The sequence below is a fragment of the Erigeron canadensis genome, chromosome 4, assembly GCF_010389155.1.
Source record: "Erigeron canadensis isolate Cc75 chromosome 4, C_canadensis_v1, whole genome shotgun sequence".
NCBI classification, from domain to species: domain Eukaryota; kingdom Viridiplantae; phylum Streptophyta; class Magnoliopsida; order Asterales; family Asteraceae; genus Erigeron; species Erigeron canadensis.
In genome coordinates this window covers 43,306,982-43,320,521 of record NC_057764.1, presented here as the reverse complement: position 1 = coordinate 43,320,521, position 13,540 = coordinate 43,306,982, and the positions used below count along the sequence as shown (strand labels likewise).

The window sequence follows — 13,540 nt, the reverse complement described above, 5'->3', positions numbered from 1 at the left end:
TTGGATTCACGTGTGAAGTTGAGAGATGCGAGTTTAATCCTAACTTGAGGATGCCCAAATCATCTGACTATTAAGTAAAAGTAATTTACCAACACGATAATTTTTACGAGATGAGATAATGGAGATCCAATATGATCTCGGAAACAGAGTATTCTCCTTTACCCTTTTTTATGGTAGGTAATATTCGTAATTAGATTTTTGATTAATGTACCACAATGTATAATTTTTACAGCTAATTATATAAACTAATAATGAACGATCATCATAAATCTTTCAAAACAAAAGAAAAAATGATACATATATTACTTGAGAGCAGTCATTCAGTCAATAATAATGCATTTTTTTATCCTTTAAAAATAATAATAAAAAATGGATATTACTTCATTTTTTTATATTTGAGGGCCATAAAAGTGAAAACAGGGAAAGGGAGTTGGCACATAGGAATTAGGACAATGTTGATGAACGTTTTGGTGAGTGTGTAATTTAATTTCATTAAATTCCATGCGTATCATGTATTAAGACATCTCGGACCACCTGTCATGGCCCGTTGTTTCCGGGTTTATTATTATTATTATTATTATTATTATTATATTCAATTATTCTTGTATAATTTATGTGATTATTATTATATAAAATAATTTTTTTTTAACAGCGAATTAGTAGTTAGCAGTTAGCACTCGAAACACCACAATTATATCCAATTGGACAGTCTGTCGTGCTTGAACCACGCATGTCTGGTATGAAACTCAGGATTCTCGAAAAAAACCCCTAATAATCCACTCTCATAAAGTCTGATTCTTAAAACTAAGTATTTCTATTGATTGAAAAACATTTGGGTCGTGGAGAAATTATAAAGACGATCTTCAAAGGCATTGTTTTTGTGACTTGTTGGTGCTTATGGCATGCAAGAAATAATAAAAGATTCAATTATGAGGAAATGAATGGCGACAAGGCATTTCAAGTGATAAAGACAACTAGCTTCTTTTAGTTTAAGAATCGATCAAGATGTTGTACTGACTAGTTAGGAAAATTGAAACCATTTTGGAATTGTAAATAATACAGTCATCTAATTACTTGTTGCCGGCAACAATTTGTGGGTACGGGTGTTTGTGAATAGAAATTACTTTTAAAAAAAGGGTATTTCTTTTGAATAATAAGGTTTACAAAAACCAAAATACAAAGTGATCTTACAAGTTACAAACCAAACCTATTGTCTCCTATTTGTGATTATATAAGATCAGCTTCTTGAAACTAAATCACGAAAATATATACTTTCGTTAAGTTACCTTTATATGACTCAAGAGTGAAAATCTTAATTCTCATCTATTTACTTTTTTTTTTCTTAAAGCAAAACTTTAACTTCTAACCAGAATACTTTTTCACTTGATTGGTTGTTAATACTCATTACATAAACTAGCATGGTACCCGCACAATGCGGTGACAGTGACAGCACAACGGTTTAGTGGGGTCGGTGACAGGTGGTGATGACGTTGACAATTGGTATCGAGTAATGTAACTGTGTAAGTTGATGTAATGGTAATAGTGAAAATATTTCAAAAGATAAGGACTTAGATAATAAATTAAAAAGATAAGGTTATAAAGTGTAAATTAATTAATTAAGGGCAAATTTGTTAATCTCGAATAACTCTTTTCCATAGTGGGTGTTTATTAAGGGTAATTTAGTACTTTGTATCACCATTTTCTAACATTTTTCAAAAATAAAGGGGGTGATAATTATTATAAAGGAGTATTAAGTATAAATACTATAATTGTTCATACGTTTAATCTGATAGCATGAACAAATTATAAAAATTTGTTATGCTTTAGATGTGTAAACTATATTGAGCAAAAAGTGTGTCTAAATTTATTCACATTAAAAGGTCTAAAGTTTTAAAACGTCATAATTTAGATACTGACTTACATATGTAATTTGTCATATTGTTTTTCTCCAGATTAATTATATTTTATTGTAAATAAGTTATAATATTATTTGTAGTGGCTATATATCAAAGATTGGCATAGTTATTTTGGAAAGCAATAAATTTATTAATTACACGTTAACAAAACCTTTTCTATATCTTATCTTAATAACGAATATATACCTTTGTCTTTAGGCTTTGGCACTAAAAAAGAGACAGGTAGCATACATACAAGACAAAATATATATTGAGACGTGCGTGGTTATGGACTTATGGTCCCTTAATTAAAATCATAACGATTAGTTAATTAGTAAATCAAGGGATAAGCAACTGATCCGCAATTCCGTAAAGGCGGCTACGTGGGTCCAATTAAACATTTGGCTATTTTGGATGTATATATAGAGTTATAGACATGTTAGAATACATAATAATTTCCTTAAAAAAGGAAAATATTGTGCATGCACGATATTATCACATGTTAATTAAATTAACTGCAACTAAAACAGATGTCGTCTCGATAGCATAGCTAAGTTCTATCAAGGTTGGGTTATTCGGCTCTAAGCCTAAGTGAAGGTACGAGTTTCAAATTGAGGACTATCATATGATAACCATAAAATTTACATCGGTGAGGTAGAAGACTCTCCATTTTCAATTGGAACTTCAATTTCCAATCCACGACTATTGTTATTTATTTTTGACTACAAAGTAAAGCATGGTTCCCGACTTCCCGTTACATTGCGTGAATATATAATAAATTTATCAAATGATATTCAACTTAACAGGTAAAGTCAATATATTTTTATTAAGAGTAAAAATCAAGTCAAACATCATGTAAATTAATTAATAAGCTAGGAATATTAATTTGAGCATGATTTGGATTACTAGAAAATATATATGATTAACTTATAATAGTCTTTCCTGATTAACAAACTCTTTGTTAAATAATTTAGAAAATTAAAAAATGTTTAGGAGGTTCGAAAGATGTATGGGACATGATCCGTCAAAAGTGGACTGAAGCCGCACGCAGTAACCACTACCAACTGACAACGGTCAGACCACCGCCAACAACCGCCGTTTATATATTTATTACTATTACTATTTACCGTGTCTCTTATAGTTTATACGGTGTGACAGGTGAACGTCACGTTTTAATGGAGATTTCACGTTTGAAGTGTCATAAATGTTACCTTCCGTTAGGTTGATTGACGGAGATAGGTAACGGTGAGTGGGTCCAATAGAAAATAATTGAATGTGTGTCATTGGCATGGCCATGAATAAATACTTACAAGTGTGGAGGCCGAGTAACGAGGTGGATCTTTTTATAATATGCTATTAAAATGTACATTTATATAAATTAATGAACTATTATTTTATACACATATTACCTATTAGACTAATATGTTTGGGAGGTTAAATATCGGTGCAAAAATTAGGCGAAAAGTTAGAAAGAAAAAATACACACATTGACAAATTAATGATCAGACGTCAGGTTCAAATCTTAATAGTAAATGTCTTCGGGTTGCTAGTAAGGTTTTAAGCTGTCATAAAAATAAATTGGCTAGACAAGTCAAAAGTTATCCTTTACGATTAATTTAAACAGATAAAAGCGAGCTGTTTCTCAGAATAGAAAATTTGTTATGAAAGATAAAGTAATACCACGTCAGGAGCGGATGTACCTTGTAATCTATGGGGGGTAATGCCCCCAATAACTTCTCATGAACTAACCATATATGACTGATTCTCTAATGGTTTGTTTCACCTTTTAAGCCCAAATTATTATTATGCCCCCGCTTAAATTCTTATGGCCCTCGACTTCTTTTAAACTTTTGGGTGAAAGGTTAACAATTTAATGCTTTAAATTCTTATAATATTTTAATCATGGTGAGCTTCTCTTATGCATCGATGTGGGATGCAATAAAACTAAATAAAACTACAAGCTGCTCCTTTGAAGTCTTGGTAAGCTTCTTTTTATATCATTAAGTCTTGATGAACTTTGTTTTTTTTTTTCAACTACCATCATAAGAATAATTTTTAATTTATTCTATTCCATGTTTACTTTTATGAGCAACAACTAAATTCGCTTCCGAGTATATAACTTTTGTTGTCATAGGTGCGTTATTAATTCGTTAAAGATGAACTATATTAGTCATAGTTTATAAATTTTGAATTATTGAATTGTGGTTTTAATTCTACTTGATATGTTTTCCATTAATAACAAAATACTAAGCTATTTTCTGTTATATTTGTTGTATCTATTTTAATGTGGCAGCTTATCGCTTTTTTTTCTCATTAGATATCATGTCTGTGTATATTTGTCATTTGACCGCTATGAAAAAATGTTGCCATCTATAAATATAATTCCTAGATCCGCCACTGTACCACGTCAATTTTAAGTGTATATGCCTCATTGGGTCAACTATTAAACAAAGAAAATAAGGTATACCTGATTTGAAATTTCATACGAAAATGGACAAAAAGGAAAGAAAAAGGACAATATACGTCATGGAGCAACTCATGTGGGTCCATATTGTTAATATATAGATGCAATGATGCATCATTTTGTGAAGAAGTCGCATCATTTTGTGAAAGAACGCAAAGTGCCATCGTGTTTGTTCCTTTACCGTGATTGATTTCAAACTTATACAGAACGTAAAGATAAGAATTTGATTTGAATATACTATATATCTTCAAAAATTTCAAAATTTAATACATCTAAATATCTAATGTTCTAAATATATTAGACTATTCTTCACATTTATGTATTCTTTTATTAACTCAAAATTTTAAAAATAGAATAATGTGAAAAAGTTGATACATTAACGTTATACATAAATTGTTATGCTAAAGTTATAATTCATTTGTTTGTTACTACTTACTACAACAATCCACCAAACACGTTAAAAACATTCAGGATATCCCAAAATTAAAAGAAGAAAAGTAACTAACTAACTGTTCAGTGTCGCCTTCTGCGGGTTTTGAGTCTCAATACTTCGACGGTTTATGGGGGAGGTTAAGATATAGGCAGACCTTACCTCTACCTAAATAGAGAGGCTGCTTCCAGTTTCTACCTAAATCGTAGAAAATGCCCTCCAACCTTTGCATAGGATGATAATCGAACCCATGACTTCTGTCTTCAGAGGCAAAGATGTTTACCACTGATTCAACCATGCTGCTTTAAAATAAAAAGAAGGAAAACTATATTTTATACCGTAATACAATTATAGCCGCAACTGTTAACATAATTAGACATTTCTCATATATTATAGTTAAAAAAATTGATTGTGACCCGGTTTGAGTTACTGGTTATCAAAAAACTGCCGCATTAAGACACTCACATTAAAGAACCAAAAGGGGATCTTTATACTAAGATAGTATCATTCGTTACAAGAAGTAGAAGTTAAACAACTCAATTTCAATAAAATATATAAGTGTTTTTTTTCTTTGTAAAAAGTAATCAAATTGTTGCTTTGAAAATTGATAAGTAGTCGAACTTCTTAGCATAAAATTAGTTATAAAAAAAAAAGTTTTATTTCAAATGATAGATTTTGGCCACATTTGAGTGGGTCTCATATAATATAATGACAATGACAAGAGAATAGGGATACGTATCCTGGAATGTAACAAATTTTAGACGAATATCTATAGTAGGAAATAACTAAAATTGTGTGTATTGTATGTAAACAACTTTAAAAAATGTTTATTGTATGTAAAAAAACATACGTGGCAACCATACAGAGGTGCCACTTGTCTGATTTTAATTGGTTGAATACATATTCTTACATACAATAAACATTATTTTCGAGTTGTTTACATACAATACACACAACTTTAGTTATTTCCTACTATACACATTCGTTCAAAGTTTATTACATTCAAAGATACTTATCCTAAGAGAATATATCGAAGGGATAAAATATATGGATAATATAGGGATTTTTACCGTAACTAACTATGATAAAATGTTTATGTTATGTAAAGATCTTATAAAATGTCTATGTCATGTAATGAACTTTCAAATTCCGTTTATTGGATGTATCTGACCAATCAAAAACTTACACGTGACAGCTTATATGGTTGCCATATATATCCGAGTACATCCAATAACCATGATTTGAAAGTATATTACATTACATAGATATTTTATAAGATCTTTACTTAACATAGACATTTTGTCATAATTAATTACATTCACATGTAATAATCCATAAAATATACTTTAACATATGTTTTAAGTTTAAATAGTTGTTGCATGATATTTAATGCCTTCTTTTGTTGTTATTGGGATTAAAATTAACATGTTTGAATTTCTAAATTATATATAGTATTTTGTATATCAATGCATATTATTTCTCTATCTCGGATTGATAAAATAAAGAAAATGGCACAAAGGCTGAAGTTTAACCTTTTCCTTCCATTGTTCATGCTGCCCGTTGTCATCTCATTTAAAAGTTCAATTATTTCACTTTTACCCCCTTATTTGTTATCATTTCAAATTTTATTTCATAGTTTTCTTTAAAATCGTGATAAATAAAAATTCCTATAAAATACACAAAATTTGACAAATGAATATCAGAAATACAAAAATGCAAATGTGTTTTAGTCGAGATCTTAGGCTACTAGTTATATATGTTAGCTATGAAATATTCTTTTGTCATGTTAATTAAGAAGGGCTAATGATATACAATATAAGTTTCAAAATCATATTTATTTTGTAAAAACACTTTGTAATTAAGAATTTATTCAATATTTGATATAGAATGTGTTTCTCAATCTTTTATATGCATCATAATATTTTACCTGTAGCATGTATTAATCTACTTGTAATGAGTTAGTAGTCATGTTTAAAAAGAATCAACTAACTAAAATTTGTTTTATATATGATTGCAAGAAGATTTATAAAAAATATTAGTTGACTCTCGTCTCTCTATATATATGAAAAAGATGTATAGTTGTGTTTAATAGACAAATAGACAACTCAAAAACGAATTCTAAAGCATTCACACAAGTAAATAACGAATGTATTCTCTGTTTAGGTTAGTTGAGGATAGCAAGTCTTTTGACCCGACTATATGTTACAATCAAAACATTCGACTAGTATCAAATAACTTTTCTGGTCACTTTTGAAATGTTTAAACTTAAAACCTCTTTTAATGATTTGAGATTATCTTATTAATCCTAAGACATCTTGTAATAATATCAAGACAACTTAACACCAGGGTGATTAGTAATTTTATAAAATGTTTATATGTTCACCGTTATTCCTTTTTATCATGGCGATTTTTATAGAGTTGTTCATTGTATAGTGAACATCCCAAACAACCACAATTCAACACTTCAGGGGGTTTAAAGAAAAATAATCAGTGCTCAGATTTCTCGATAAGAACTTGTCGTAAGCGAGAATGAGGTGTGCATAATATTAAACTAATCAAAAATCTTTTTAATGTTTCTTGATATCCGCAGGTCTTACCTGAAATCCAGAAAAACTATCTCCGTAAATTTATCCAAACCCCAAGGGCATTTTCGTCCTCCCAATTTCCCTCAACAAAACCGTGAATGAAACTTAAATAAAAAACACAGAAGCAACACACACACACAGTCACTCATACCTCCTCATCACACTTTCACAACATAGTTTCATATTATTATTATAATATCTTCCATTTTCCAGATTGCTAAATCCATTGCATTACATTACAAAAGGTAATATAATCAATCATATGTTCATTATATATTCCTATTTTATTTTATGCATAAAAAGACTATATTTTATTATATTATACTCGTATGTATTTCGAATTGAGCAAAAAAGTGATATTCCGCTACTTTTGTCAAATAAGTAAATCGATATAAATGGAAATATTTATCTACATCACTATTATGTGCGTGACAGTGAATTCCATTATTGCATGTGTTGTACGTTTGTTACGTTAATTGTTGTTACATACATACATATCTGTTCATATTTTGCTGTTTTATTTTGTTTTTATGTACCAACTCAGTATCAAAATCAATTGAATTCAACTTTCAACTCTTATATATATATATATATATATGTTGTCACGTCATTTGATTTGATTATTAGTGTCCTTCAATATATATATTTTAAATTTAATACATAACAGTTTTGGAATATATAGATATATACATATAGTAGATCTTTATAGTCAAACTTTTGAAGAAATGCACGGATTATGTATGTATATGTGTGTATGTCATAATATATCATGTGGTAATAATCAGTACATTGAAATTTGTTGTCAGATCAAAATTTCCATAGATCCTAGACTTTTGGATTTATTTGGTTACAAGTTTGCATTTCTCAGGAATATAATTTTAGCAAATTTGGTAAATGTTAACTGTGACTCATGTTTGATTCCTTTGCAAGGTTTACTCAAATATACTATGTGTAAAAAAGATATCTATATTTGTATATATCTATATATGTATGATATTATTTTTTACCTGATTTTGTAAGTATTAATAATCACATTCACATATCTAAATATCATATATATAATATTTATATATTTATTACTACCAGGAATCAGAAGGGGGCTTGTGGTGGGGGCTAAGTAACAGAAGCACACAATAATACAATTTGGGATCTTTTTTTTACACCTTGTGAATTGTATGTCCTACTGATCCTGTCCTTTGAAGAAATGATAAGAGTTGGAGTGATGAAAAGGAATCTTTGAAAGTATTTATATATAATGGGTTCAATGAGTAAAGAAGACAATATGGGTAAACCGGGAAAGGGGTTGGATGCGGCCGAGAAGGTTGTCGTTGCTGTTAAGGCATCTAAAGAAATTCCAAAGACTGCTTTGGTTTGGGCTTTGACTCATGTGGTTCAACCAGGGCACTGCATTACATTGCTTGTGGTCTTGCCTGCACAAACTAATGGTATGCTACATTTTTGTGATACATTGTCGCTTTCTCGGTATGATTTTATAACCATAGTTCACTTGTTCGCCTAAATACATTAAGCTCTATGATGTAGAATCCTGGTATGGATACAAGTGTTGATGGGTTAGTTTATATCGTTACGTTAATCATGTTATTAGATGGTATTTAGCATCCTTGTAATACACTCCAAATTCCAATGTAGGTAGAAAACTATGGGGTTTTCCAAGATTTAGCGGAGACTGCGCTAGTGGCCACCGGAAGTCTTACGTTGGAACAAGTTCAGACCAAAAAATCGATATTACGGATTCCTGTTCTCAAATGATACTTCAGCTTCATGACGTTTATGATCCAAATAAGGTTTGCTCGTCTCACAAGAAAGTACTCACTGCCTGATGTTTAATTATCGTTTTGATAAAGAATGTAAATCCTTCTTGTGCTAATAATGTTGTAGATAAACGTTAAAATAAAAATTGTTCCGGGATCACCATGTGGAGCAGTAGCTGCAGAGGCCAAGAAAATTCATGCTAGCTGGGTTGTGTTAGACAAGTATGCTTAACTTAAATTCCTATGATTTTTTAGAGTTTTTCTTTCGCTTACTTTTTGATGGTATACGAATCTTTCAGAAAGCTGAAACATGAACAGAAAAGATGTATGGAAGACTTACAATGCAACATTGTGATAATGAAGAAATCGCAGCCAAAAGTTCTTCGTCTGAATTTAGTTGGATCACCTAAAAAGAAAGATGAAGCTGATTGTCCATTGCCTTCAACAAATCCATCTTCTGAAAAACAAGCCAAAAACAAAAGCTCGTCTCTTGATTCAATTCGAGGACCTGTTGTTACTCCAACAAGTAGCCCTGAGGTCTTTACTGCAACCGAAGCTGGAACCTCATCAGTTTCAAGTTCTGACCCGGGAACATCACCATTCATTATCCCGGTAAGAAGTAATTCCTTAAATAAGGAGAAATTGTTAGCCGGAAAGCAGAACCAAGATCACCTAGAGTCAAGTTCAGACTCTGAAAGTGAGCATCTATCATCATCGTCATCTAGCTTAAGGTTTCAACCATGGATGGTGGACCTAATCACATCAAGCTGTCAATCATCTCAAAACAGGGAAGAGAGTTCACAAAGATATAGTTCATTAGCTCAAACTTCGACGTCCCAAGACATGTTCAGGAGGTTCTCTAAGCTTGATCGAGATAGCGAGCATGGAAGCCATAGAAGTGATGTAGAGTTTAATGGAAACGTTAGGGAAGCTATATCTTTATCTCGAAATACACCTTCTGGCCCACCTCCCTTGTGCTCAATATGTCAACACAAGGCACCCATATTTGGAAAACCACCTAAGTGGTTCACTTATGCGGAGCTGGAGCATGCAACCGGAGGATTTTCACAAGCAAATTTCTTAGCTGAAGGAGGATTTGGGTCAGTACACAGAGGGGTACTTCCAGATGGGCAGGCAGTTGCTGTCAAACAACACAAACTAGCAAGTTCTCAAGGGGATCAAGAATTCTGCTCAGAAGTTGAAGTTTTGAGCTGTGCTCAGCATCGGAACGTTGTTATGTTGATTGGATTTTGTATCGAGGACGGAAGGAGGCTGCTTGTCTATGAATATATATGCAACGGATCTCTGGATTCACATCTTTATGGTAAATTCTTAAACACAAACTTCAGTTATATATGCTCTAGTAGGAGTCCATTGAACCGAAAAGCCAACTCAATCATATTTATTTCAACTTTTCACCCTGTTTATACTTCCCTCTAGTTTTGTTCTTTAAAGCTTGATATTTCTGGTGTTAGGATTCTTGCGTGAATTATTGAATAGTTTTCATTGACGTCCCGTGTCCCTTAAATGAAAATTTACAGTTCAACTTGTCAAAGTCTCGAACCATAAGATTTAGAGTAGCATGGAATTATGAGCCACCCTTCCTATTTTAAGGATAGACTAAAGGTAGATAATATAGTAGAAAATTTAAGACAAAGGCTGCATTATTACTTCGTTTTCGATAACCTTAATAATTGTCAGAAATTCTTAATAAATGCAGGACGTCATCAAAATCCTTTAGAATGGGCAGCACGACAAAAAATTGCCGTTGGAGCTGCGCGAGGGTTACGATATCTTCACGAAGAATGCAGAGTAGGCTGCATTGTACATCGTGACATGCGTCCAAACAACATCCTCATCACCCATGATTTCGAACCTCTGGTACATTTCTAATAGGTGCATTCTAATGTTCATCCGTAATCCGTTTGAGGGAAACTGTAATCTTGATTCACAATTATATACTGCCTCTTCAAGTTAATTGTAATCCCAACAAGATTGCGTAAGGCAGAACAACTTGGTTTTTGAAGAAAACCATTTCCAACCTTATAAATTTAAAGAGGTGGCACTTACGACCTGTTTTCTTATGAGTTGGTTGACTCTTTTTATTGTTCAACGAGCAGTTATTTCACTAAACCACCACGTATTCAGACATTTGTCTACTATGGGTCTCAAATCCACAACCTCTTGGTTGTTGGGTTACGTTGAGAACCACTAGATGAATTTTCCTTATGATGGATCTAAAACCAAATGGTAAAAGTGTATATTCAGCTCATGTAAACCTTTTAAATAGTTGTATTTTTTCCTATTATTATGATATAATATAAGTTTGATCTATATATTTGACACTAATTATTTATAAAATATACATTGGGACGAAAGCGTTTTTGGGTCAGCCTGTGCCAATTCATTTAGTTTCCCACAGATATTCCCTGTTTTGACCAAAACCCATCTTGACTTGTTACTGAACTACCTGATCCACCCATTGTGCGTTCAGTATTCATGACTTCTAGGTGTGGAACTTGGTTTGCTCACCTTTCAAAACTTGAAATATGGGCTTCTAACAGTTTGACTTGGTATTAAAACCTTGGCACACTGAAAAGCTTTAAAAAGAACCTAACAGATGAGATACGACCTTTTTATTTTTTGCAAGGTAGGGGATTTTGGCCTAGCAAGGTGGCAGCCTGATGGTGATACTGGAGAAGAAACAAGAGTAATTGGCACATTTGGGTTAGTCTTTGACGCCATTCTTGTTCTTTTAGTTGCATTATCTTCATGATATTCTGAACAGTAAGCTGTGTTTTGATTTTAGATACCTGGCTCCTGAGTATGCACAAAGTGGCCAGATCACCGAGAAAGCTGATGTATATTCCTTCGGAGTTGTACTAGTGGAGCTTGTTACAGGACGAAAGGCAGTGGATCTTAGCCGCCCCAAAGGCCAACAATGTCTCACAGAATGGGTGAGTTCTAGCCAGAAACTTCGTTAACAAACATATTAAAGGTGGCAGATTCAACCCATTACTGATGTATGGCCATACGGGATGACCTGATGTTTAAAATAGGAACATGTTATAACTTGTAAAAAGCTTCTATTATCTCGTTTAACACGTCAATTATTAACGAACACAATTTAAGAAGTGGACAAAGAAGTGTTTGTTGGGTTAACCTATCCCAACCCACAATTAAAAGTCACCGGTTTTGGCACAGATCCATTTCCATTAGTTACTAAACCTGCCAATTTTGCTACCTAAAAGTCTTAAATATTAGACTGAACTGTAGCTACATGATCTCAGATGAATAGGGTGAGGTCCATTGGTTCAAGTGCTGATTTAAAGGCATAACTAATACGTTTTAGCAGTCACAAAAGGATCTTATTCCTGACATTTGTTTCTTTAATATGTGTTAGGCACGTCCATTGTTGGAAGAGGATGCCATTGATGAGCTAATAGACCCTTGTTTAGGGAACTCTTACTCAGAAGAAGAGGTTTATTGTATGTTGCAAGCTGCTTCTCTCTGCATTAAACGAGATCCACAATTACGTCCTCGCATGTCACAGGTACTCCATGGTTAAATACTCGTGTATATATCTTTTGTTATTCCCCTGTTATAAACCAGTTTTAAGCAGTTGCAACTCCGAAAACTTTTAAGCTTCAAGATTCTGTTTGCCCATTTTACCAGTTTTTTTTAGGCATTGACCAGTAAAGGCAAAATCCATGTCAAAGAAGGCCAATAAGGTTATACGAAGAAAATTTCAGTAATTTTTCCCATTTTAATTATACATTTATGCTTTTGAGATTCTTAGCCCAATTATATCCCGGGGTCAAACTTTAGGCCCGAGAGAGCGTAAAACAAAGTCCCCAGTCCCGTTTAGTGCAATTCTGTGTTCATCAAATGTGAACGTTTCCTTGCAATTTCTAGAGTTGACAGGTATTTATCTGATTGGTTTGTGAATAAGGTGCTAAGGATACTAGAAGGAGACATGATCATGGACTCAAGTCAAGACGTTGGGAATCGGAGTGGTAGGATTTATATGGACCATCAACAAAGTCCAATGAAGGAGACATTTGAAGGAGGGTTCAGTAGCAAACTTTTTCTCGACTCAGTGCGTCCTTCTTATTGGCAAAGGGAAAAGGCCAGAAGAACTTCATGTGAAGATCGAAGGTAATGCAAACCCAAATGCTCAACACGATGAACCTGTAACATTCTTTTTTGTTCATCTTGTATGCTTTTGTCCTTGTACAGGACATAATTAGTTGTAATTCCCCCGCACGTGCACAAAGTGCTGGCTAAATGCTTAGTGAGTATATTCTTTCGAGTGAAATGGATGAAGCAACAAAGCAACACTAACCTTTAGTTTCAGATTAATTGAGCCAAACGTATTGCTATTTATTTATACA

The 13,540-nt window shown here is 32.6% G+C and overlaps 1 protein-coding gene across 1 annotated transcript; it reads left to right on the top strand.

The window, feature by feature from the left end:
- The first annotated feature begins 7,477 nt into the window (after positions 1-7,477).
- LOC122596704 (inactive protein kinase SELMODRAFT_444075-like) lies at positions 7,478-13,540 on the top strand. Its single transcript, XM_043769323.1, has 10 exons — positions 7,478-7,619; positions 8,461-8,819; positions 9,025-9,179; positions 9,274-9,368; positions 9,446-10,470; positions 10,867-11,027; positions 11,797-11,873; positions 11,956-12,103; positions 12,550-12,699; positions 13,099-13,540. The coding sequence occupies exons 2-10, from the start codon at positions 8,630-8,632 to the stop codon at positions 13,306-13,308; spliced, it is 2,211 nt and encodes a 736-aa protein (XP_043625258.1). The 5' UTR covers positions 7,478-7,619; positions 8,461-8,629; the 3' UTR covers positions 13,309-13,540.